At 39.2% G+C, this 26,718-nt stretch overlaps 1 protein-coding gene across 1 annotated transcript; it reads left to right on the top strand.

Moving 5' to 3' along the window:
* The first annotated feature begins 350 nt into the window (after positions 1 to 350).
* On the top strand, positions 351 to 25,114 carry SPTSSA (serine palmitoyltransferase small subunit A). Its single transcript, XM_036881316.2, has 2 exons — positions 351 to 574; positions 23,976 to 25,114. The coding sequence occupies exons 1-2, from the start codon at positions 472 to 474 to the stop codon at positions 24,077 to 24,079; spliced, it is 207 nt and encodes a 68-aa protein (XP_036737211.1). The 5' UTR covers positions 351 to 471; the 3' UTR covers positions 24,080 to 25,114.
* The last annotated feature ends 1,604 nt before the right edge of the window (positions 25,115 to 26,718 follow it).

Genomic DNA, 26,718 nt, shown 5'->3' on the forward strand with positions numbered 1-26,718 from the left:
GCACGAAGTAAACGACTTAATACGTTTCTGTTCGCCTCTGTAATCCCTCTGCCCAGTAAGATGCCTACGGCATCATAGGGATCTCACAAATATTTCCTCGACAAGCCTTTCTGGGCCGGACTGGCGGAACCCACAGCCCACTAACACCCCTCTAGCCAACGGCCGGGCAGGCCGGGCAGGGGCGGGGCAGGGCGCTCTCGCGGGGACATTCTCCGGCTCGCGGCCCGGGAGGTAATGGAGAGGGGGCGGTGTGAAGTGAGGCAGGCCGAGCCAATGAGCGCCGGCGGGGCGGGGCTCGCGATCAGCTGCTCGGGCGCGCGCGAGGCTGGGCGTGCCCACGGGTAACGCGCCGGGCCGGAGGGCCAATGGGCGCGGGGTGGCGAGCGGGCGGGCCTGGAGGCCGGGGGCTGTAGGAGGCGATCCGGAGGCTGGACAGACGTCCGGCTGCAACGCGGGAAGCGCGTGGCGGGGATGGCGCTCTCCCGGGCCTGGAAGCAAATGTCCTGGTTCTACTACCAGTACCTGCTAGTCACGGCGCTCTACATGCTGGAGCCTTGGGAGCGGACTGTGTTCAGTATCCTCACGGGCCGCGGGCGCGGGGCCCGGGGCGGCATCCTCCCGGACCCAGGGCAGACCCAGGGCCTGCGGGGCGGAGGCGGAGGGCGGGGAGGCGACCCCGTGGGAACCGCGCGCGCGCGCGGGCTCGCTTCTTGGTTGCGGGCACGCGGGCGGAGGTCTCGGGGCCGAGCGCGGCCTTTCTGTGGTTGAGGGGCGGGGGACGGGGACTCTTGAGATCCGGGGTCGACTGTGAGTATCTTGATCCAAGGTAGGAGCGTCTTTATTACTGGAGGAAATCCCCTAGGGCGCTGCCTAACCGGGTGTGTCCTCGCCGGCGCTTCAGCCGCGCCTGCCTTTGGTTCGGTCCCGTGTTCCCGTGGGAGGCGGGGACCGAGCAAGTGGAGCACATCCCTCCCGGCTTGGAAGCCTTTGACCTTTAACTGTCCCTGATTTAGCTGGCTTTGGTCCTAATGAGAATGCTAACCTGTTTATCAGCTTTTTTATTTGGTTGTGAATTTGTATTCCTGACTCCCAATACAGTTTTTGAAAGCAGTTTGTTATTGTACCTTTTTGGTCTTCTAAGTAGGTAGTTTGAAATGTGTTTTTTATTAATTAGTTCTTTGCATAGTTCGTAGAAGTCGAGTCCCCAAAAGAATTTGTGGTTAGTTGTAGATAGTGTTTGAAAGTGTTTCCGTAATAGTTAATAAATACTTTTTAATGACTATGGAGTGTTTACTACGAGCCAAACAACCGTGCTAAGCACTTTGCCTGTATCTAAACTCATCTCAATTTCCCAACAACCTCAATAACTAAAGTTTGTGAAGCTAGGCTACCTGAAGGCCATGATGTTTGTGTCTCCGTTTGTCTATCTTGACATCCCTTGATTAGTAAAAATGCTAATAATGAGATGTAACTTTTTTTAAAGCGTGGGGACTAATATGAAACAAATATTTCACATAACGTACTTACTGCATGCAGGGTCTTTCCTTAGTGTGGTCTGCCTTGGATCAGCTTAAGAAGAACTCGGCAGATGCGTGGTTGCATTTTGGAGTGACTAGGTCAATTTCATTCCAAGTCTTAGTAAGTGTGTGTGTGTGTGTGTGTGTGTGTGTTATATTGAACTAGCATAAGATTGTACTAAAAAAGCTGAGTCTTTTGTTTGAACACTTTTGAGGAATCTTAGCTGCTTACAAGGAAATTTATTTTTATTATTGTTGGCATTTCTTTCCACATCTGTAACTTAAGAACCAGAATGCACATGTTGAGTTCAAAGTCTCAGTGTGAAGTATGTTCTGACTTCCTGCACCATTTATTTGTAGCCACAGTTTAGTCACACTCTTAAGTTCTATAAGTTAGAGCTCATGTTGTCATCTTTGTAAAATGTATACTAAAATATAGAAGCACATATTTCTTGCCTCAGTTAAAATCATCTTAAAAGTGGATTTAAACAATGTTGCAGTAAATTGACACTCTTTAAATCAGAAGTTGAGTGTAGAGCCTAGTATCAGCCTGCTAAAGATTTTACCCTTAAAAGCTTTTGTTGGCAGGTGGATAAATGATACAGTGTCAGTGGTGTTAAGGTTTTGTGTATTATTGCAATAGTAATAGTATAAATACCTGGGTAGTGGCTCTTTTTTTTTTTTTTGCAGGGGTTTGGAGAAGTAAATTATGAAGTGAAGTGTAGTACCTCTGTAGAATTTTGTCTTGGAAGCTTTTGACCTCTCGTTGGTTTGTGACCAGGTGATTTCAGTTTTTAAAAAACTAGTGAGAACTTCAGTGAACTAGCATCAGGGGTAGAATTCGATGGTTTTAAGCCTAAGGTAAAAAAAAAATCTTATTTCAAAGTTCACATTGTCGAGTTAACTCAGGGTAGAGAAATGCAATCTTTTTGACATAAGCCAACTCTTAAATTACTATTAGCTGCTGTATTTGTAGCATTTCATCTCAGCTTCTAGAGTTCAAGTCAGGCTTTTTAGCTATTCTGTAGTTTGGAACAACACTTTGAGATTGGATCCTTATTCTAGATTTCAGAAAAGAACTGAATGAGAAAGCTGGATTTTTTCTGCTTATTAGGTACCTTAATTACTGTGAAGTAGTTTGAATTTCATAAATTCATTAATAATAAGTAAGCTTCACTCAGAACTATTTTGTGACCAGTTAGATGGAGACAGACTTTCTTAAAAATTACATTGAATACAATCATCGCTGCTAGAAACCTAAAATTTAGTGTAAGAGGTATGTCTGTCTGAAAAATGGTCTCTGAGTTAGATATTCTGGATAGAGAAAAACACTAGAAGAAAGTAAATGCATTAGTTTTTATTTCACTGCTGTAATTCCTTTAATTTGAAGTTGTTATTATTTTAGGAAAAACCTATAACCTGCTATAATTGTTTAAAGTCTGCACACTTTATAGGGGTATCCTTTAGCATCTGAATTTGCTTCTCTATTTCTTCCCAAATCAAGTAGCTAGAAGTTAATAGCTATTGTAATTGACAGGTCAGTGCCAATTGAATATGAGGGTTTTTGAAATTAAGTAGGAAATGTGATTCCCAAAAAATAATTTGTGTTTTTAAGGAAATGCATCTGTAAAGTCAGACACATTGTAAATAGTTCTTGAAACAATCAGACCTATGAATCTGTCTTGTAAATCCTTCCATGCTAGGTCCTGTATCCTAAATTTTCTCTTATCATCTGTCTTCTGATACCACATTTGAAATGACACATTAGCTTTTGATTTGTCAACCAATATTTGAACTTTTTCCATGTGCAGACATAGTTTCTGTCATACAAAAAGACGATGTGACACTTGCATTAAATCAGAAGGTAACAATAAAATGAATCACATAAGTGCTAAATATTACAATGAATACTGTAGCCAAAAGAGAACCACCTCCCATCACTGGAGGGGAAATTTTTAACATGTTTCAAAAGCCTCCTTTCCCTACTGGCAACCATCAGTGGGAAAGGATAAGACCAGGTTTTGTAACCAAGACAGGTTTTGTAACCAGTGAGACAACTCCCTGAAGTGCCTCATTGAATAACATTGTAACTGCTGTTGAGGGGAGGTGGAAAAATTAAAAATATCTTATTAAAAAAAAATTTGAAGAACAAGTAAAAGTTATTTTAGCTTTTAAAAAAAAAATCAAGAAAATAAAGTTTTATTCTGTAGTCGCTGGGTTATATTTGCCATTTTCTAAGGCTTCTTGTGTTTCCATGGCATTTTCTATTTCTATTTATTTTAAGCCCAAATGTGGACAGTATTTTGGTTTATGTCAGGAATTAGAGTCCCCCTGAAAGATAGTCCTTGTTTCTTCAAGGAAAAAGCTTTCTTCAACCACAGTGCCGGGCCCACAAATAGTGCTGGAGAATCATTGTTTATATATTGACTTGTCATTTCAAAGCAATTGCAGAAATATTTGGGAATGGTAAAAGAGACTTTATTTTAAACACCTTTTAGAGTAGCTTTGGAGCTTGGCTATTTCTGATGAACAGAATTCAGCTCTTGGAGAGACTTCAAATTTGAAGAAGTAGAAAATGCTGTAGATTAAAAGAACTTTGATTCACTTTAACAAATGTTAACAGAATGTGCATTGCTCTGTCTACACATTGTAAAGTGTGTATGTTTGCTGAATTCTGTGTTCCATAAGTACTATGTACTTTATTGCTAGATATTGTAGATAGTGGGGCTGTAACTGAATAAAACAAAAATATAATGCCACTAGATGAATAAATAAAAAAATGTAGAATGTTAGATTGTCACAGCTGTTATGGAGAAAAGTAAAACAGAAGAGGAAGTAAAGAGGGCATGCTCTTCAGTAGAGTAGCCAGGAAGGGGACATTTAGAAAGATTTCAGCAGGGGGAGAATTCCAGGGGAGTAAACATTCAGGCAAGAGGAACAATAAGTATGAATGCTCACCCTGCAAAGCACCAGCGTGTGTGGCATGTTTCAGGGACAGCCGCGGGGGCAGTGTGGCAGGGCAGAGTGAGGGGGGTTGCATAGTAGGAGTGGAGGTCAGATCCTGTAGTCCTGGCTCAGCTGTTGGAGTAAGTTCAGGAGATGAAGGGAGACGCCATACTTTTGAGTAGGGTTACTCAGATCCGGCAACAGTTTTCTCACTGACATTTTAGTATTTAATAAAGCCATAATAATGTACATTTCTTTTCTCACAAGACTTTTGAGTGGGGAAAAAAATACAGCCTTAGGAATATTTTTTCCCCCCTCATTTTTAAAGTACTGAGTTCTGTAGTAAGTTTCCAAGAAGAAGGACTTCATTTTTTCTTTGAGGGAAATTGAGCCAAGTTTCAGGAAATATCAGCATTTACAAATGTTCTCAGATGGATCAGCCGAGGAAGCTGGGCAGCAAGTGGTCTGGGGCGCAGGGCAGGAAGCACATAGTGCACTGGGAGAGCTCTGAGGACTTCTCAGGAGGTACTTGAGTGGTTTTTCTCCCCAAATGGGAAGATGTGGACTGCAGTGCTGAGGATGACAGGCTGACTGGCTGGAGCAGGGATTCTTTAAGTCAGAATACGTGGCAAAGTTGAAAAAGCAGGTTGGGGCCATTTATTAATTCAACAGACTCCTCTGTGTGCCCCTTGTGCCAGATGCTGGCCTAGGTGCTTGTAGCGCATCAGTGAGCAAATGAGACGAACGAACATCCCTGTTCTTGTGGAACTTTTTAAGTAAGTGAATTAGTATGTAGGGTGCTAAACATAGTGGACAACAGAAAAGTAGGTTGGGGTCAGGGGATAAGAAACATGCAGATAGGATGGAGTTGCTGTTTTTAAAGAGAACATCAGGAGGGGCTTCACTGAAAAAGGAATATTTGAGTGAAACATAAAGGGTAGGGAGTTAACTGGGTAAAAATATCAGGGAAGAGCATCGCTGGTGGAGGGAACAGCCAGTGCAAAGTCTTAGATAGAGTCCAGAGCCTGCCTGGCATGTGTGAAGGCCATCACTGAGGCAGGCAGGTAGGGCTACAGTAGATTGAGACTGACAGAACTGTAGGCTGTGAGGTCAGAGTCAGGGGAAGCCCTGGAGGCCAATGTAAGGACTTTTGGTTTTTAATCTTGGTGAAAAAGGGTGCTGCAGAAGGTTTTGAATGAAGAGTAATCCAATCTGATTTTCAGTTTGGAAAAGGTTTACTTTGGTTGTAGGCTTTGAATAGATAAGGGCGATGAGAGGAGGCAAGGATTGAAGCACTGGTAGGTTTTGGATTGAGGTGGGCTTTGAATGAAAATGAAAAAAGAGCATTAACATTATTAAGCCATATGTTATTTTCAGTAGCAACTAAGGTAATTAATTTTCTTAGATTTTTGCTCTATCCTCCTCAGTTGCTTACAGCTAGAATTAAGAAGGGTCTTTCTTCATACCTCAATATACTAGAGTAATTAAAGTATTTGAGAGTTTAGAAAATACAAATTCTCAAATGGTAAATAAAAAATAGGTTAGACATCTCATGATTTAAAATTAGAAAGGTACAAAAAGGTAGATGGTGAAATTCTTTCCACCCTGCCCCAGCCACCCTGGGGCAACCAGTACCAGCAGTTCGCTGTGCATCTCTCCCTTTGATATCTGTGAATACCTGGAAAATACTCTTAGTAGGTGTTGTTTGATGGTGCATGGTTTGGTGAGAGCAAAGCTTTTATAAGCCAATAGAGGTGTTTGAGGAATATATATTGCTCTGCCACTTTCAGAGTACTATTTATGATTGATACCATTCCCTACAGTTAAGTTAGTATCTTATTTTTTTGTTTTGTATATTTTCTATGTAAAGTGTATTTTGTAAATAAACACAACAAACAAAATGAACAAGAAAAATCTTACATTTCTGCCAGTGAGGACGTTTAGATCATTGTCTCTGTCTTTGGCAGAGCTTCTGCTGGGCTATTCAATAAAGGAAATTATCATTAAAATCCTAATTCACCAGAGTCTTCTACTAGAACTTTTTTCTTAATGAGCTCTTCATTTGAAAGAAATGTAAATAGAGAATCATCTGATGCTTTAAATAGGGGTCCAGTGAAAAAATCAGTGTGTGGTTTGATAATTAGGCAAGATTCTTAATATCAGAGAAAGTTTCTTCTGGAAAAGTATTCTTAGTAGCTTGATACCTTTTAGAAAGATTTTATCAAGATACTATCAAGCAAAATGGGATTTCAGAATAACCTTGATAAAACCTGATCATTTGGTACTACCCTCAAACTTATCTAGGAGAATTTCTTCCCAATGATCTTCAATTCAGTCTTGTATAGTTTGTGCCATTTCCTTTTCGTCTCCATTTTGTAGAAGATAATGCAGCTTTCTGTTGGGGTGGGAGGGCCACTAAATGGAGGAAGCAGAGGTAGAAATAACTGTAGCTGATAAATTAATAGTTCCAATCCTCCACCCCAGTGGCATTCAGACTTCTTGTTTGTGTAGCCTCCCCCCAGAAAAACAAAAAGCATGTAGTGTGTAACATCATCCTCTTTTAAGTTAACATCTGAAATCATTCATAGTAGATTTTTGAAAGTGGTAACAGGTATATAGGTAAACCACATACAGACCTTTTTTGTTACTTCATCCTCATTATGTTTTTCTGGACAACTGCACATGGATATGGTATGGGACATTTCTTACTACTTTGGCTTAGACAGCTTTGTCGAGCCTGCTGTCAATGCACACATCTGGAGTTCCCATCTCCTTCGTGGCAGATTCCCAGAACTCTTTGAATGCTTAAGGGCACACTTCTTGAAGCCCACTCCATGGATGGCCTTGCGGATGCTGAAGGTGTATTCTCTGGGCACCACCACCTTGTTGATGGGCAGAATAGCTCTTCTTCTGGCCATCTTCCTTTGTGGGAGCTATTCTGCTGGACTCAAGTTGGAAAGGCATCTCACTTCCGAATTCAGATTATTAGATGGAATGGTAGGTGAGGCTTGGAGCGGTGCAAGGAGTTTGTATACCTGAATATGATAGAGTACAGCTCAAGTTAGCATTCCTCTGTCTGCTGCCCCAGAGATTATTTTGTATCCTGGGGAAATGCAGAATTGTAAGATGCAGGAAGTAAAGTGGGAGAAGAGAAGTAGTAAGGGGGATGGGTAGGGGAACTAACAGACCACAACTGTTTTCAGATGAGCTTTAGGGGAGTGGAAGCTGAAGATCTGTAAACTGATTCCCCTCAACTGGGCCTAACCTCTGGAAAGTCTTCTTGTACCTCTAGCGCTCCTGTGCTTTATTTGAAGACGGCTGCTCTGACTTGTTTTGTATGACCTGGTACTTGGTTGGCTAAGTGAGAATATCAGAATATCCCCTATCTGTACTCCTTAGGATATTGTAACTTTTCCTTAGCAGCTTTCAGGGAAGGTGGAAGATGAAAACTGTGCCACACAAGAGCTAGGTGGTCTGTGCTGGGGTGGGCTGGGAGAGTCGGAGGTTGGTAGAGAGGGCAGCACGCATAGTCTAGGTTTTCATCATGTGACGTCAGTGATGTGTCAGTAGAGATGATTGTGGGTCCTGTCTCCATTGCTTTAGAAAGGGTTTTTGACCCACTCAGACTTTGAGTGTTGTAACATTTATGGTATGCAGAAACAAAGATAAGATAAATTCTTTTGATTTTTTAAAACCCCACCTCCCATGCTCAGATTTAATACTTAAAACTGTATGTTCTGGAATATCTACCTAATAGAGCTACTTTTCATAAATTGGGGTACTTAAAAAAATAATAGTAAGAAATGATAGCTAGTACTTATGGTCAATAGTTATAAGAAGTAGAATTACTATTAATACAAGAATTTCAGCCATCAATTGTTATGTATGTTCTTGAAAAATCTCCTAATAAAGGGTTTATGGGAAAATAGCTTTGGAGCAGACCACTCAGAATCTATGCAACTTAGTAAGCAGGCACTAACAAAAACAATAATTGGCATCTTGGGGGATAATGTGGATAGCCTGGGCAAGCAGGCTTGAGGCTGCCCCAGGGGATATTAATGCATGGACAGAGTTGACTGGAAATGCATACGTAATGTAGGTGGTGTGGGCTGCCTTTGAGAAGGTGGAGATGCCAGTGCGACTTACCCCTAACTGAGAGCTAGCTAGGCTGGCTTGTGCCTTTCTGGAGAGGGAGCCTGGGTGCAGATGCTAATTTTTAATTTCCTTGAAATAGAGCTAGAAGGACTCCTGATTGTGCAGCAGCTGAGCTGAGGGATGCTTTTTGCTGAAGGTTATAATACTTTTCCCACTAATCTGGCTCCCCTAATTTATGAAAAATCCCATTTGAAACAGTGTAACTCCTGTATTAGTCACGTGTGAGATAACTGATGTTCCAGAAACATATTGTAGCAGAATAGATTATGTTTCAGAGCAGACTGAATTTTTCCCCCCTTGCCCCTGGGATTTCAAATCTTCACGAAATCAGTAGAAGGTCTAATTATAAAAGTGCACAGTGATACATAGCCTTGATGTCTCTGGGCTCAGTGCTACAGACTATTTCCAGTTCAGTTCAAGAGTTGAATATGATGATTTCTGGTTTCAGTAGCTTGCTTTTTTGTTTGTTTAGTTTTTTAAGAGTTCATCATCAACTTATAGTTTGTAAAATCAATATGGTCAACACACTACAGAAAGCTCAGACAATGGGTTTTGCTTGCTAAACACATTCCTCCTTGACACACTGCAAAGCCCAAGAAACAGGTGTTGAAAGCACCCTGGCTTTCAGTGGAGGAGCCCTGGGTTTGAGCTGTGACTGTCAATTCCTGGTTTTATCAAAATCTCTCTGATCACCAGTCTCCTTTCCCATAAAATGGGGACACACACCACCTACCTTTCAGGGTATATGGGAGTCTGGAGTCAAATCCATTCTGAAAAAAAAAAAAAGGCAAATATGATCCTTATAAAAACTATGGTTTGAGGCCTTGGGCACTTAGCATCATGACCCAGACCAAGGCTTGAGAATTGCCCAAGGTTACCCTGCTACTAATTCATTATTAATTTATAATACAAGGATTTGACTACTAGAAGAATGGATTGCTTTAGATGACATTTTAGCTTTGTTTTTGATGTGACCAGAGCAATCAAACTTAAAGCATTACAATTATTTAGGTTAGTGAAGAAGTATAAGTCATATCCATTGGAACAAAGGTCCCCAGCCTCTTCCCAGGGAGAAACTACTTTTGATTTCTCCAAAGTCTTGTATGAATAGGTTGTTGAAGTAGTTGGTAAGCGTTGAGAATTACCGGTCGGGACAGGAAATGTTAGTTACTGTGGTCTTGCTTCTGATGTACTGTTTTTATCTTGAAAGCATTTCCTCTCTTTGTCGTTGGGCTTTTTTTTTTTTTAAGTTGCTGGAAAAAGGGTTGGGATGGCCCTTGTATGGGCAAAAATCATTACTTTTTCCTATCTAGCTGAAAACTTATCAGCTTGTGATTAGTTGGGGATCCCTGCTAAAGAAACAGCAAACAACATACAGATATATGGTTTCACATTTACTTGCTTTTAAAACCATTGAACCCATAAAATATTTATGTATGTCCAGGTTATAAATACCACTGATTGTTCATTCAGCTCTTGAACAAACATTTATCTTCAATGCCTACACATATCCTGGCATATTGTATGCTCAGTTCTTGAATGATTCATGCAGTGTGTTTTATCCAGCAACTCACTGCAGCTGGTAGCAGAGAGCAGCTGGGCTGAGGTGCTCTTCCTCTCAAGCACTTAAAATTCAGTGGAAGAGACTGTCATAAACACACAAAAGAGAAAAACTTATTTTTGCGTTCTTGAGTTTTTTTGTTTGTTACATTCCAGATTTTACTCACTTTATTCTGTATATCTCGAATCACGTAGCTCCCTATAGAATATAGCCTTGGTTAATTTGTGTACAGCTACTGATACTGACACAAACAACAGTAAGAGTTTGGAAAACAGAAAGATCACTCTATTATTTTGTGTATTATCTTCTAATATATGTGCATTATATAACATTGGTTATTTACATTGTTCTCTGCGTGTGTGAAATTGCATTAAGGATGATTGGGAGGTGGTGCCTAAATGCCTTCTCTGAGCAAGTGGGGGTCCTAAAATAATGTAGGAAGTGGCCTCATTTTAAGAAGAAATTCAGGTCCAGAGATGTTGTGATATCCTAGAATTGTATTATAAATTAATAATGAATTAGTAGCAGGGTGACCTTGGGCAATTCTCAAGCCTTGGTCTGGGTCATGATGCTAAGTGCCCAAGGCCTCAAACCATAGTTTTAATAAGGTTCATATTTGCCTTTTTTTTTTTCAGAATGGATTTGATTCCAGACTCTCATATCAACCCTCAAAGGTAGGTGGTGTGTGTCCCCATTTTATGGGAAAGGAGACTGGTGATCAGAGAGATTTTGATAAAACCAGGAATTGACAGTCACAGCTCAAACCCAGGGCTCCTCCATTGAAAGCTGGGGTGCTTTCAACACCTGTTTCTTGGGCTTTGCAGTGTGTCAAGGATACTTTAAGAGGTATGTTAAAGCAGGCAATTAATTGAGAAACTCACTCAAGTACCAAATAGCAAATTGTAGCTAGTATACTCTAAATGCCGTATGTTTAGGTCTCTTTGTGAGAACACTTCTGAGATGAACATCCCATGTTCCCTAACCTTGCAGACGTCACAATAAAACCAATGCCTAAGAGTGTCAGTAAGACTACCATTCTAAATGGTGCCAAGTATAATCTCAGGGAATATTCAACTCAGTACACTGGAGAATCAGTGTTTTCAATTACATTGCTTAAATTGGTTACATGGAAAAGCTACTTATAAAAGGTGCCTCTTTTTGCATTTTTTGCAAGGTGATTTTTAAGGCTAGTAGAAGTTCCTCGTGGTCCCATTGTCCTCGTGTTCACTTAGTGGGAGTGTCACTGTACAGTTAAGTCATTTTTTTTTTTTTAAATATTTATTTTTTATTGAAGGGTAGTTGATGCACAGTATTACATTACATTAGTTTCAAGTGTACAACACAGTAGTAGAACATTTATATACATAATTCGAGGTTCCAGCTATCACCCTACCAAGCTGTTACAATATCTTGACTATATTCCTTATGCTATACATTACATCCTGGTTACTTATTTATTTTACCATTGGAAGTCTGTCCTTTTTTTTTTTTTTTTTTTTGTGAGGGCATCTCTCATATGGTTGTTAACGACAATAAAATTCTGTATAGGGGAGTCAATGCTCAATGGACAATCATTAATCCACCCCAAGCCTAATTTTCGTCAGTCTCCAATCTTCTGAGGCATAACAAACAAGTTCTTACATGGAGAACAAATTCTTACATAATGAATAAGTTACATAGTACAAGGGCAGTCATCACAGAAACTTTCGGTTTTGCTCATGCATTATGAACTCTAAACAGTCAGTTCAAATATGAATACTCATTTGGTTTTTATACTTGATTTATATGTGGATACCACATTTCTCTCTTTATTATTATTATTTTTAATAAAATGCTGAAGTGGTAGGTAGATACAAGATAAAGGTAGAAAACATAGTTTAGTGTTGTAAGAGAGCAAATGTAGATGATCAGGTGTGTGCCTGTAGACTATGTGTTAATCCAAGCTAGACAAGAGCAATAAAACATCCACGTATGCAGAAGATTTCTCTCAGGACAGGGGGGGTGAGGTTCTAAGCCTCACCTCTGTTGATCCCCAATTTCTCACCTGATGGCCCCCCTGCAACTGTGCCTGTCTTAGGTTGTTCCTCCCTTGAGGAATCTTACCCGTCTCTGGCTAACCAGTCATCTTCCGGGGCCATACAGGGAAATGTGAAGTTGGTAAGTGAGAGGGAAGCCTTATTGTTTGAAAAGGTTAGCTTTTTACTTCTTTGCATATTTATGCCCTGTGGCTTCTATGCCCAGCATTTGTCTTGAGGTATCTTTACCACTTGGAAGAATTATGATACTCGGTAAATTTGATACGAGGCACGAATTCTATTTAAGGGTTGTAATTAGGAAGGAAGAAGAAAAGCTATAGAAGTAGCAGGCGGAAGAGAACATGGGAAGATTGATTATTTCTTTGACATATCTTCTTGTAGAGTAACTTCAGCATGAATAGGTTTTAAGCTACTACTTAAATTGCGCACACACATTAACATAATAGGAGTATAGTTACATAACCAAAGCATATCTGTAATTACCAGCCATCTCCAGTGAAACCAAGTAAACCAGTTAGGCACCTTAGGCATTTGTGAAAACTTATCTATGACATGGTGGATATTGTCCAACTGGACTTGAACAGTCTGAGAGAAATCAGACAAATTAAAACAACCCATTCCTGGGGAATGTTCACATCCCTTATGTTCTTTTAACAGTAAATAGTCTGTAGTTGTAAGACTTTGGAGCGCTACAATTTGCACTTCTCCAAATTCTTGGTTGAGTTCCAACAGTATAGATCCAGTCAAATTTGTTGTTTTACTGTATGCACAGGCCAGCTTATATATCTCCTTCCTCATTCCCATGGCAAGTCCAGGAACTGGTGGGATGAGTGCATCTACACCTGTAGCAGTGCGTGGATCTTTGTTGGGGTTTTTGATGATCATCTTCTGGCATGAGTCTTCCAGAGAGTGCTGATGTTGGAAGTTCTTTTTCATATCGTATCTTAGTTCATTTTCGGGGTAGCCCAATTAGGCTTTGATCCTGTTAGTCCATTCTTGAGTTCTGTGATTCTGCTGCTGTTTTGTTCCTTCAGCTTTTCCTTTGTTCTTATATTCCACAGATAAGTGAAATCATTTGGTATTTCTCTTTCTCCGCTTGACTTGTTTCACTGAGCATAATACCCTCCAGCTCCATCCATGTTGCTGCAAATGATTGGATTTGCCCTTTTCTTATGGCTGAGTAGTATTCCATTGTGTATATGTACCACATCTTCTTTATCCATTCATCTATTGATGGACATTTAGGTTGCTTCCAATTCTTGGCTATTGTAAATAGTGCTGCAATAAACATAGGGGTGCATCTGTCTTTCTCAAACTTGATTGCTGCATTCTTAGGGTAAATTCCTAGGAGTGGAATTCCTGGGTCAAATGGTAAGTCTGTTTTGAGCATTTTGATGTACCTCCATACTGCTTTCCACAATGGTTGAACTAACTTACATTCCCACCAGCAGTGTAGGAGGGTTCCCCTTTCTCCACAGCCTCGCCAACATTTGTTGTTGTTTGTCTTTTGGATGGCAGCCATCCTTACTGGTGTGAGGTGATACCTCATTGTAGTTTTAATTTGCATTTCTCTGATAATTAGCGATGTGGAGCATCTTTTCATGTGTCTGTTGGCCATCTGTATTTCTTTTTTGGAGAACTGTCTGTTCAGTTCCTCTGCCCATTTTTTAATTGGGTAATTTGTTTTTTGTTTGTTGAGGCGTGTGAGCTCCTTATATATTCTGGACGTCAGGCCTTTATCAGATGTGTCATTTTCAAATATATTCTCCCATACTGTAGGGATCCTTCTTGTTCTATTGATGGTGTCTTTTGCTGTACAGAAGCTTTTCAGCTTAATATAGTCCCACTTACTCATTTTTGCTGTTGTTTTCCTTGCCCGGGGAGATATGTTCAAGAAGAGGTCACTCATGTTTATGTCTAAGAGGTTTTTGCCTATGTTTTCTTCCAAGAGTTTAATGGTTTCATGGCTTACATTCAGGTCTTTGATCCATTTTGAGTTTACTTTTGTATATGGGGTTAGACAATGGTCCAGTTTCATTCTCCTACATGTAGCTGTCCAATTTTGCCAGCACCACCTGTTGAAGAGACTGTCATTTCGCCATTGTATGTCCATGGCTCCTTTATCAAATATTAATTGACCATATATGTCTGGGTTAATGTCTGGATTCTCTAGTCTGTTCCATTGGTCTGTGGCTCTGCTCTTGTGCCAGTACCAAATTGTCTTGATTACTATGGCTTTATAGTAGAGCTTGAAGTTGGGGAGTGAGATCCCCCCTACTTTATTCTTCTTTCTCAGGATTGCTTTGGCTATTCGGGGTCTTTTGTGTTTCCAAATGAATTTTTGAATTATTTGTTCCAGTTCATTGAAGAATGTTGCTGGTAGTTTCATAGGGATTGCATCAAATCTGTATATTGCTTTGGGCAGGATGGCCATTTTGACGATATTAATTCTTCCTAGCCACGAGCATGGGATGAGTTTCCATCTGTTAGTGTCCCCTTTAATTTCTCTTAAGAGTGACTTGTAGTTTTCAGAGTATAAGTCTTTCACTTCTTTGGTTAGGTTTATTCCTAGGTATTTTATTTTTTTTGATGCAATTGTGAATGGAGTTGTTTTCCTGATTTCTCTTTCTGTTGATTCACTGTTAGTATACAGGAAAGCCACAGATTTCTGTGTGTTGATTTTGTATCCTGCAACTTTGCTGTATTCCGATATCAGTTCTAGTAATTTTGGGGTGGAGTCTTTAGGGTTTTTTATGTACAGTATCATGTCATCTGCAAATAGTGACAGTTTAACTTCTTCTTTACCAATCTGGATTCCTTGTATTTCTTTGTTTTGTCTGATCGCCGTGGCTAGGACCTCCAGTACTATGTTAAATAACAGTGGAGAGAGTGGGCATCCCTGTCTAGTTCCCGATCTCAGAGGAAATACTTTCAGCTTCTCGCTGTTCAATATAATGTTGGCTGTGGGTTTATCATAGATGGCCTTTATTATGTTGAGGTACTTGCCCTCTATTCCCATTTTGCTGAGAGTTTTTAACATGAATGGATGTTGAACTTTGTCAAATGCTTTTTCAGCATCTATGGAGATGATCATGTGGTTTTTGTCTTTCTTTTTGTTGATGTGGTGGATGATGTTGATGGACTTTCGAATGTTGTACCATCCTTGCATCCCTGGGATGAATCCCACTTGGTCATGGTGTATGATCCTTTTGATGTATTTTTGAATTCGGTTTGCTAATATTTTGTTGAGTATTTTTGCATCTACGTTCATCAGGGATATTGGTCTGTAGTTTTCTTTTTTGGTGGGGTCTTTGCCTGGTTTTGGTATTAGGGTGATGTTAGCTTCATAGAATGAGTTTGGGAGTATCCCCTCCTCCTCTATTTTTTGGAAAACTCTAAGGAGAATGGGTATTATGTCTTCCCTGTATGTCTGATAAAATTCCGAGGTAAATCCATCTGGCCCGGGGGTTTTGTTCTTTGGTAGTTTTTTGATTACCGCTTCAATTTCGTTGCTGGTAATTGGTCTGTTTAGATTTTCTGTTTCTTCCTGGGTCAATCTTGGAAGGTTATATTTTTCTAGGAAGTTGTCCATTTCTCCTAGGTTTCCCAGCTTGTTAGCATTTAGGTTTTCATAGTATTCTCCAATAATTCTTTGCATTTCCGTGGGGTCCGTTGTGATTTTTCCTTTCTCGTTTCTGATACTGTTGATTTGTGTTGACTCTCTTTTCTTCTTAATAAGTCTGGCTAGAGGCTTATCTATTTTGTTTATTTTCTCAAAGAACCAGCTCTTGGTTTCATTGATTTTTGCTATTGTTTTATTCTTCTCAATTTTATTTATTTCTTCTCTGATCTTTATTATGTCCCTCCTTCTGCTGACCTTAGGCCTCATCTGTTCTTCTTTTTCCAATTTCGATAATTGTGACATTAGACCATTCATTTGGGATTGCTCTTCCTTTTTTAAATATGCTTGGATTGCTATATACTTTCCTCTTAAGACTGCTTTTGCTGCGTCCCACAGAACTTGGGGCTTAGTGTTGTCGTTGTCATTTGTTTCCATATATTGCTGGATCTCCATTTTGATTTGGTCATTGATCCATTGATTATTTAGGAGCGTGTTGTTAAGCCTCCATGTGTTTGTGAGCCTCTTTGCTTTCTTTGTACAGTTTATTTCTAGTTTTATGCCTTTATGGTCTGAAAAGTTGGTTGGTAGGATTTCAATCTTTTGGAATTTTCTGAGGCTCTTTTTGTGGCCTAGTATGTGGTCTATTCTGGAGAATGTTCCATGTGCACTTGAGAAGAATGTATATCCCGCTGCTTTTGGATGTAGAGTTCTATAGATATCTATTAGGTCCATCTGCTCTACTGTGTTGTTCAGTGCTTCCGTGTCCTTACTTATTTTCTGCCCAGTGGATCTATCCTTTGGGGTGAGTGGTGTGTTGAAGTCTCCTAGAATGAATGCATTGCAGTCTATATCCCCCTTTAGTTCTGTTAGTATTTGTTTCACATATGCTGGTGCTCCTGTGTTGAGTGCATATATATTTAGAATGGTTATATCCTCTTGTTTGACTGAGCCCTTTATCATTATGTAGTGTCCTTCTTTATCTCTTGTTACTTTCTTTGTTTTGAAGTCTATTTTGTCTGATATTAGTACTGCAACCCCTGCTTTCTTCTCACTGTTGTTTGCTTGAAGTATGTTTTTCCATCCCTTGACTTTTAGTCTGTACATGTCTTTGGGTTTGAGGTGAGTTTCTTGTAAGCAGCATATAGATGGGTCTTGCTTTTTTATCCATTCTGTTACTCTGTGTCTTTTGATTGGTGCATTCAGGCCATTAACATTTAGGGTGACTGTTGAAAGATATGTACTTATTGCCATTGCAGGCTTTAAATTCGTGGTTACCAAAGGTTCAAGGTTAGCCTCTTTAGTATCTTACTGCCTAACTTAGCTCGCTTATTGAGCTGTTATATACACTGTCTGGAGATTCTTTTCTTCTCTCCCTTCTTGTTCCTCCTCCTTGATTCTTCATATGTTGGGTGTTTTGTGCTGCGCTCTTTCTGGGAGTGCTCCCATCTAGAGCAGTCCCTGTAAGATGTTCTGTAGAGGTGGTTTGTGGAAAGCAAATTCCCTCAGCTTTTGTTTGTCTGGGAATTGTTTAATCCCACCGTCATATTTGAATGATAGTCGTGCTGGATACAGTATCCTTGGTTCAAGGCCCTTCTGTTTCATTGTATTAAATATATCATGCCATTCTCTTCTGGCCTGTAGGGTTTCTGTTGAGAAATCTGACGTTAGCCTGATGGGTTTCCCTTTATAGGTGACCTTTTTCTCTCTAGCTGCCTTTAACACTCTTTCCTTGTCCTTGATCTTTGCCATTTTAATTATTATGTGTCTTGGTGTTGCCCTTCTTGGATCCTTTCTGTTGGGGGTTCTGTGTATTTCCGTGGTCTGTTCGATTACTTCCTCCCCCAGTGTGGGGAAGTTTTCAGCAATTATTTCTTCTAAGATACTTTCCATCTCTTTTCCTCTCTCTTCTTCTTCTGGGACCCCTATAATACGGATATTTTTCCTTTTGGATTGGTCACACAGTTCTCTTAATATTGTTTCATTCCTGGAGATCCTTTTGTCTCTCTCTATGTCAGCTTCTATGCGTTCCTGTTCTCTGATTTCAATTCCATCAATGGCCTCTTGCATTCTATCCATTCTGCTTATAAACCCTTCCAGAGTTTGTTTCATTTCTGCGATCTCCTTTCTGGCATCTGTGATCTCCTTCCGGACTTCATCCCATCTCTCTTGCGTATTTCTCTGCATCTCTGTCAGCATGTTTATGATTCTTATTTTGAATTCTTTTTCAGGAAGACTGGTTAGGTCTGTCTCCTTCTCTGGTGTTGTCTCTGTGATCTTTGTCTGCCTGTAGCTTTGCCTTTTCATGGTGATAGGAATAGTCTGCAGAACTGGGACGAGTGATGGCTGGAAGGACTTTCTTTCTTGTTGGTTTGTGGCCCTCCTCTCCTGGGAGAACAGCGACCTCTAGTGGCTTGTGCTGTGCAGCTGCGCGCAGACAGGGTTTCTGCTTCCTGCCCGGCTGCTATGGAGGTAATCTCCGCTGTTGCTGTGGGCGTGGCCTGGCTCGGGCAGCTACTCCAAAATGGTGTAGTCGCGTTGGAGCAGGAGCTGCTGGGAGGCTATTTATCTCTGTAAGGGGCCTCCCTGCTCCCTGCAGCCCAGGGGTTAGGGTGCCCAGAGATCCCGGATTCCCTACCTCTGGATTAAGTGACCCGCCCTGCCCCTTTAAGACTTCCAAAAAGCACCCGCCAAAACAAAACAACGCCCACCAAAAAAAAAAAAAAAAAAATGAAAAAAAAAATTTTTTTTAATTAAAAAAAAAAAAAAGGTTTTAATTAAAAAACAAAGGTGGTCGTTCGTTTTTCTTTATTCTCCGGTGCCAGCCTCAGGCCTCTGCTCACCGGTCTTTCTGCCCTGTTTCCATAGTATTGGGGGCACTATCCCTTTAAGACTTCCAAAAAGCGCTCGCCAAAACAAAAGAGCAAAAAAGCAAAAAAAAAAAAAAAAAATGGTTGCGCGCTTTTCTTATGTCCTCTGTCGCCCAGCCTCCAGTGCCTGCTCACTGTTCTTGCTGCCCTGTTTTCCTAGTATCCAGGGCCCTGCACTCTGGCTCGGATGGCTGGGGCTGGGTGTTCGGCAGTCCTGGGCTCCGTCTCCCTCCCGCTCTGCCTGCTCTTCTCCCGCCGGGAGCTGGGGGGATGGGCGCTCGGCTCCCGCGGGGCCGGGGCTTGTATCTTACCCCCTTCGCGAGGCGCTGGGTTCTCTCAGGTGCGGATGTGGTCTGGATATTGTCCTGTGTCCTCTGGTCTTTATTCTAGGAAGGGTTGTCTTTGTTATATTTTCATAGATATATGTGGTTTTGGGAGGAGATTTCCGCTGCTCTACTCACGCCGCCATCTTCCGCCCCTCCTTCAGTTAAGTCATTTTTAAATATTCCTTTATGTTGAGAACTTTAGGATAATTTCTGGGATAATTTTGAAGTTGTATAGAAAACTTATTGTTAGAGGGCTTAATTATTGTGATTCTGGAAATAGGAGAAATAGGATCAGAATATAGAAACATTTTTTTGGTGGGGGACACAGGATAAAAGTTAAATTAAGTAAGAGGCTATGGGTAAAAGGTTAGGTTAAGCTTTTTTTTTTGAGCAGTTTGGAAATTGGCATTTGCATTTTGGTTCGTGTGACTTTTGATAATTTTCTGGTTATCTTAGCCCGAAGTGAGAGTTATTTTTTCTGTTTCTGAGAGCTAAGACTTTCTATTTATTTCCTAGTAACAAATTAGATCCAATGATACCTAACTCAAACTTTGTACAAGAGGAAGATCCTTCACACAGAACAGTTTTTAGTCTAGTTATGTATGGGGTTCCATTTCCTTTACAGTTCTTATTTATCAAAAAAAGTTATTGACTATCCAGGCCTATAGAAACCCCATAAAGAATAATATAATGAACATGCATATACTACAGTGAGTTGAAGAAAAGCTTTGCTGATACATCTGGAGCCCTCTTTATGCTTCTTAGTTGCTTCTCCCCTCCTCCTCTTTGCATTTCACCCCATCAAGTAAGCACTGTCCTGAATTTAGCATATATTATTGCCATTTATTTCTTACTGTTTTTATTCCACATGTGTGCATGACAACATAATGCTTAAGTCATGAACTCTCGTATCTTATAGTTTAATATAAGGCAAAAAACCTTAGACATTTTGACAAGTTCTGTTTCACTTAGAAAAACATTTTATATTACACATAAAAATTTAAAATCTTGACAATTTAGTGTTCACAAAATTGAACTTAAGTTTCACATTCTTAGAGCAATCTTTGTTAAGGTAACTTATTCATGTTCCTTAATCAATCTATTCTCCATGCTAACTTGAAGAATTATAGTGCTATAAAGAGTATGTAATATAATCATTCAAATGGCTGTCTTTAGTAATCACTTCTTTCTTGAACTGAATTTGAGCCAATGACCTGAGATTATTACTACACCATTCCATTTGCTTGGCATATATATTTATAAGACTTACGTAGAAGCTGTAAAAAACCAAAAACATTCTGCAAATACAATATTACCTAGAAATGGATATTGTTTTTCTTTTCTGTCAGTCACAGTATCCTGTGGAATATGTAGAAAGCACCACAGTGAATCTTGAGTCGAATAATGTTTCTTGAACAATTCCTTTTATCATTAAATGTTTATTGAGCTTGTGTTGTGTTAGATGTTGGAGATACAGAAATAATAAGATGTTTCTATGTTCAAGGAGGTGATAATCTGGATGAGATAAATACATCTACAAATAGGTAATGTCAGGTGGTAAGTGCTGTATTATAGGAGTAAAGAGCTTTAGGAGCAGTAGGGAGTAATTAATTCTGCCAGGAGGTTGGGGTAAGAATGGGACGAATACAAGTGTTAGGGAAGCCCTTGTTCAAGAGGATGTGGCTAACAGCTGTCAGAATGATTAGGTTTTCCTAGGAGGAATAGGACTTTTCATATAAAAGGCATTTTGAGTGCAGTGGTTAAGAACACAGTTCTGGAGTTTGAGTTCATTTGGAATTGGCTCTGTTGCTTACTCTGATTTTGGGAAGTTACTTGAATTCACTGATGGGCTTAAACAGTGCTGGGCACACACTAGACATTCACAGAATGAAAGCTGCTGTTACTGCTATTATTTTTACTCACATTATTATTCAGCCATAATAAAGGCAGAGCAGAATGCAGATATTGAACAGTGTTTTCTTAGACTCATGTAATATGGCTGTGAGCAGGATGTGTGTTGGTGGAGGGACGATTTGGAGTGTTGTGAGGTACAGTGGGAAAGTGGTATAACAGATGCTCCTGGCCTCAACTTCCATCCCCTTTACTAGCTGATATACCTTATCCCCCAGCCACCGGGGGTGTTGTCTGCTAATGCCTTGTACCTGCCCCTTCTCCCGAGTATTGACCTTGGCCACGGCAGCTGTCTGCAGGTGGGTTTTTCCTCACCAGTCCATCTTGCAGCCAATGACTGACAGATAAAGGGATAGAAAAGATCAGGCCTCTTGCCTCAAAGCAGTATCAGCATGTGGTACAGTTCATGCCCCACAGCGGTCTGTGGGAGCTGAGTCTCAGTCTCTGTACCTACTTAGCTTCCCCCACCCTGCTCTGTTCTGCTCTACTTACTCCCCTTCTAATAAAACTCCTTCAAGAATAACTTGTACAAGAATCTCTGTTCCTGTCTCAATGCCTTTCTCTTTCTATGGACTCCAGTCTGAGACAGGTACTTTGGGCTAGATTGGAAAGGTCCTTAGAGGCATGGCTTAAAATTCTAAGTGCTGTCCTATAGGCATTGGGAAGCCTTATGCATTTTAAAAGGATCATTTTAGTAAAGAGCTGTCTTAAATAATTGTAATTTGGAGAGATGGAATCAAAGATGTTTCTAGATTAAATGGGCAAAACTGTTAATAGTTACATCAACTGTTTTCAAATAGTTGAAAAAATAAGACTCATAGGAAGAGGTGGTTTTGAAGAAAGTTAATGAGCTAGCTTTGGCTCTGTTGAATGTCACAGGTGGAAATGTTCAGCGAGTCATAGGAAATATTTGTAGTATGGAAGTTGGAGTCAAGTCAACAATATTAAGGTGATTGTTTAAGTTATAAGAGTGTGTAGGGCCCAAGACAAAACATTGGGAATTACATTTTATTACTTAGAGTGCTTTCAGCTACAAGTATAACAAAACTACTGTTTTCAGAGTAAAGGGAGTTTGTTGGCTTATGTATATGAAAATCCAGGGGTAGGGTGGGCTTCAGATGTTTGATGAAGGTTCTGGCTCCATTTTTCTGTGATTATTTTTGTTCTGCCTCTGTCATGTGTCAGCTTTGTTCCGAGTTTTGCTTTCCTCATGGAGGCAAAGTGACTCCAGTGGTTCATCAGCAAACTGCATATTCTAGAAGGAGAGAGAGAATCTGTGTTCCTGAATTCCTGACAGAAGTCCTAAACTTTGAGCTGCTTGATCAGTTTTGGGGGTGGGCATTGTTACAAAGAGAAGGGTTTTCTAATTGTTTAAGATCACTTAGGGCTTAGCCCTAGAGATGGGACAGGGTTAGACCCACCCAAAGAGCATGGCTGCTATACCAGGAGGAGGGTTGGAGTGGATATTTGGGAGAAAAGCACAAAATTCACTTTAATCGTTTTACACAAAAGGGACAGACAGGGAAAAATGACCAGTGAAACATGAAAATCCTAAGAGAGATGGAAGGCAAGCCCTGTGGAAGTGCTTCAGTTTAGAGTAAGAAGAGTTTTGAAGAGGAAAGACGAAAATAGTGTCAATTCAAATAGCCATTGGATTTGACAGGTGGTCCCTGGTAACCTGACAGCAGTGTCTGTAGTCTGGAGGGGGAGAAGTCAGATGGTTGTGTGGGTACTGAGCAATGATATTGGAACAATGAGCATGCACTTTTTAAAGAAATTAAGTTGGTAAATAGAAGGTGATAGTTTAAGAAAGAACTGGATTAAGGGAGGCTAAAAAGTAAATAAAAATGATTTTGGGAAACTTTTCATCCATGTTTTCCTGGATGAGGGGAATGAATTTAGCATTTGAATCAGATAGCTTTGGTTTGCATTTGGACTGTAACTAAAGACAGCATCTTGTATGGCCCTGTCACTCAGTGTCTTGTCAGCCTCTGTTGAGTAATAGTAATAATAAACATTTCACAGAGAAGCTGTAAGGGTCAAGTAAGATAATATACAAAAGAGGTTTGTCAACTAACCCATTATTCAAATATTAGTTGGTAGAAAGCACATTGTTTATTTAAACCCTATCTTCTCATACAAGAATGTAAGGTATTATAGAACTGCTAGTATTTAGAGCTGAAAGGTATGAAAGACAGGAGGGGAGGGAGAGAAGAGAGAGAGAAGGAAAAAGAATATGAATGAATGAATGAATGAAAGAAAGAAAGAAATATAGTCCCAATTCAGAAGCACTTATTCCTCTTAGCACGGCTACATCATTCTGCAAAGTGAAAAGCCCTTAGATTTTACATAATTTGTGTTACCAGTATTTTGTGTGGCCCAAGAGGAGGCCCCCTTGTTGATTTGCTTATATACAGTTTGGATTCCTTTTGGAATGAGGAGAAGGGAACACAGTACAGAATGTTATTCTTCAGGTTATCAAGATGACTTTGATTTAATTTCTTGCAAAGTTTAGCAGAAATAATTATTGAACAGTAGCAAGTGCTGTCAGTTTATATGTCATTAGTATGTGATCTTAGCTTTGTCTGGCTCTAAAGCGAATGCTTTTAGACATATTCTAGTCTAAATCATTCTAAAATTCTTGGATCATACATTGTTATTTAAGTTGGTAGACCTTTTGCAGTCACTAAAGACAATATTATTCCTGTCTATTTCTCTTTCTTAGATTGAACACTGTCACTTTCTGTGTTTCATTTTAGGCAGTCTGATGTTCTGGCATATAAGAGGGAGAAAGAATAACAGTACCTACCTTGTAAGGATAGGTGAGGATAAATGAGCTAAAAAAAACAGAATGGTGCCAGGCACAGTTAATGTTGGTGGCTAGAATGACTAATTCTTTATAAATACTTGATATATATGAGAAAGCATTAAGTGAATGGGTATTTTAGTATAAAACAGTTATTGAAAACATTTTGGGGTTTAGTTTTGAATAAATTAAAACCAATTCAATTGAGTTTCCTTAACCATGACTCATATTCCATGCTGGTTTCTGTTGTGGGGATGGCACTGTACACAGGATATGTCTTCATGCCTCAGCACATCATGGCGATATTGCACTACTTTGAAATTGTACAGTGACAAAGAAGGGACCAAAATCGAGAGGTTCAGTGTGGAAGAACCACCCTCTGAAGTTGGAATGAGACTTCAACAGATGTCATAAGAAACTCTACTAGATGTCAACATAGCCAACCTATGAATAAAAAAGACTAAAATTCATGAGTAGAACAGGAAAATAATCCTGACTCATGTGTTGTGTTCTTTAGTTTTAATTTTAAAAGAGGCTCTTGTATAGTAGCTTTTGTCTATTTTAACATTGTAGTCATTTGTACTTTGATATCAGTATTTTCCTAACCTTTGTGACTGTTTGAATATTATCCTGTGAAAGCTTTTCTTAATGTAACTTTAAGTATATTTTAATTGCCTTCTAAACCCAAAGTCATTAGTTGGGTTTTACTGCTCTTGCTATTGTATGGCATATATATCTGCCTAGATATATTTCTACTCTTGACCAAAGTTTTGTAAGAAACAATACAAGATTCGGAGCAGGGGTATGGGGAGGGAGGATATTTTATTGAGAATTATTTATGAAAGACTTACCTGTAAGTTTGAACTCAGTATAGTTTTAGCTATCAGGACTCCATTCTAAGAACTTTTGCTTTAAAACTAGTAAAGAATTTCTTAACAAGGAAAAGAAAGGTCTTGCTAAATTTAAAATAAGGAACATTTCACCTTTTAAATATTTAATTTTATGTGGACTCATTTCCAGAAAACTTTGGTGATGATTCTTGTGACAAAAGATAGTTAAGTGGCACTATTATGTAATGTTTATATGCCATACATTTTTAATAGAAAGTAAATCAGTTCCTTTGAGGGCCGTTATTAACAATGTGCTTTCTTAAATTTAGTTTCATGATTGTAATGGGTGCTGCAAATGCATTCGCACATTGCAATAAGATGTGATGAGATGAATTGTTAAAAACTGTAGGAAAAAGAAACGTAAACTTGGTTAAAATCCTTTCACTCTTTGTATTTTTTTTAAAGATTTTTATTCCTTAAATGTAAAATGACTACCTAATTTTTTGATGTAAACTCATTAAATTCAAAGAGAAAAATCCACTGGTGTAGCAGTATATTCTTTTCCTCCGTTAAATATTGATCTAGTATTTATTTTTCTGTATTGCTATGGACAGATAAGCAGTAAGTATACCTTAACATGTCTTTCAACAAAAATATTGTTAATTAAAATAATTAGACATATTTTATTTTATTTTTTGCACTAAAAATATTTATTCATATTGTTTACTCCAAGGCTTCTACTTTTTTTTTTGAGGTGTGTAATCTGTTTTATTGCTCCCTTTTATGTTGAAGTGTAAGGTATTGACAGTATTACATTACATTAGTTTCAAGTGTACAACACAGTGATAAAACATTTCTATACATAATTCTAGGTTCCAGCTATCACCCTACCAAGCTGTTACAATATCTTGACTATAATCCTTATGCTATACATTACATCCCGGTTACTTATTTATTTTACCATTGGAAGTCTGTCCTTTTTTTTTTTTTTTTTGTGAGGGCATCTCTCATATTTATTGATCAAATGGTTGTTAACGACAATAAAATTCTGTATAGGGGAGTCAATGCTCAATGCACAATCATTAATCCACCCCAAGCCTAATTTTCGTCAGTCTCCAATCTTCTGAGGCATAACAAACAAGTTCTTACATGTAGAACAAATTCTTACATAATGAATAAGTTACATAGTGGACATATTTTAGCATGCTTCCAGGAATAAGTTTTGCTATTTTTAAAAAATGTGATTTTGGGGCCTAATTTTTAAGGACTAGACTTTTGAAGTGTTTTGTAGTCCAGAGGTACCAAGTAATATATAAAAGTGACATTTTTAAGGAGTCATTTTATATCATTACTATTAGGTAGGGATGGTGAGGATTCTATGTGATTATTTAGCTTTGAAGCCATGAATAGTAGTTGGACATGGTTAGTCTGATTATGGTATAGTTAGAGTATTCATACTATCTTAAGAAAAATAATAAATAATGAGGATTTAATTTTAGGTCTGTTCAACTAGCACCCAAATTTGGCTTTTTCCAGCTGGGCCCCCCATAAAGAATCACAGACATGGATGTTTAATATCTGGATCTTGGGTGAATTGAAGATAGGAAAAGTTGAGAAGCATTAGTTTAGATGGACATACAGGTTATCTATCCTAGCCCTTTCTTTAGATACCTTTAATTTGTCCTTACTCTGCTGAAATCTGTTAAGTTGCTGTTATATAGCCAATTATATATGAAACACTGGCCTTTGAGATAGATAGAAAATAAAAATTTAACTTTATAGAGAATATCGATAGAGAAATAGGAGCAGGTCCATTGAGAAGTAATCAGAGAAGCATAGTCTCACCAACTGATACAAGTGTCTGGTTTGCTTGTTAGTAAATAACAAATGGGGAGATCATCTACCTTACCTTGGAATCTTATAAACATGTTTACAGAAGATATTTGTTAGGCAGTTCTCCCTAGGTTTCTTATGTTTCTGTATGTCTTCCAAGCAGAGGTACTGACTATCTTTATTCTGGAACATTAATATCATACAAATATCAAGGATGTTTATATGATAGAGAAGGTACAGAAGAAATGATGTCTTCTTCCAGAACAAAGGGCATATTTGCTTACAGCCTTGGAAGATAGAGAGTGTCT

This window comes from Manis pentadactyla, chromosome 11, assembly GCF_030020395.1.
Source record: "Manis pentadactyla isolate mManPen7 chromosome 11, mManPen7.hap1, whole genome shotgun sequence".
In the NCBI taxonomy this organism is placed as follows: domain Eukaryota; kingdom Metazoa; phylum Chordata; class Mammalia; order Pholidota; family Manidae; genus Manis; species Manis pentadactyla.

What these genes read in the sequence shown, in the direction of transcription:
- SPTSSA (XM_036881316.2), top strand. Translation starts at nt 472, where the DNA reads ATGGCGCTCTCCCGGGCCTGGAAGCAAATGTCCTGGTTCTACTACCAG. An exon ending in TTGGGAGCGGACTGTGTTCA is followed by an intron (nt 575 to 23,975) that starts GTATCCTCACGG and finishes ACCATGACTCAT; the next exon opens with ATTCCATGCTGGTTTCTGTT.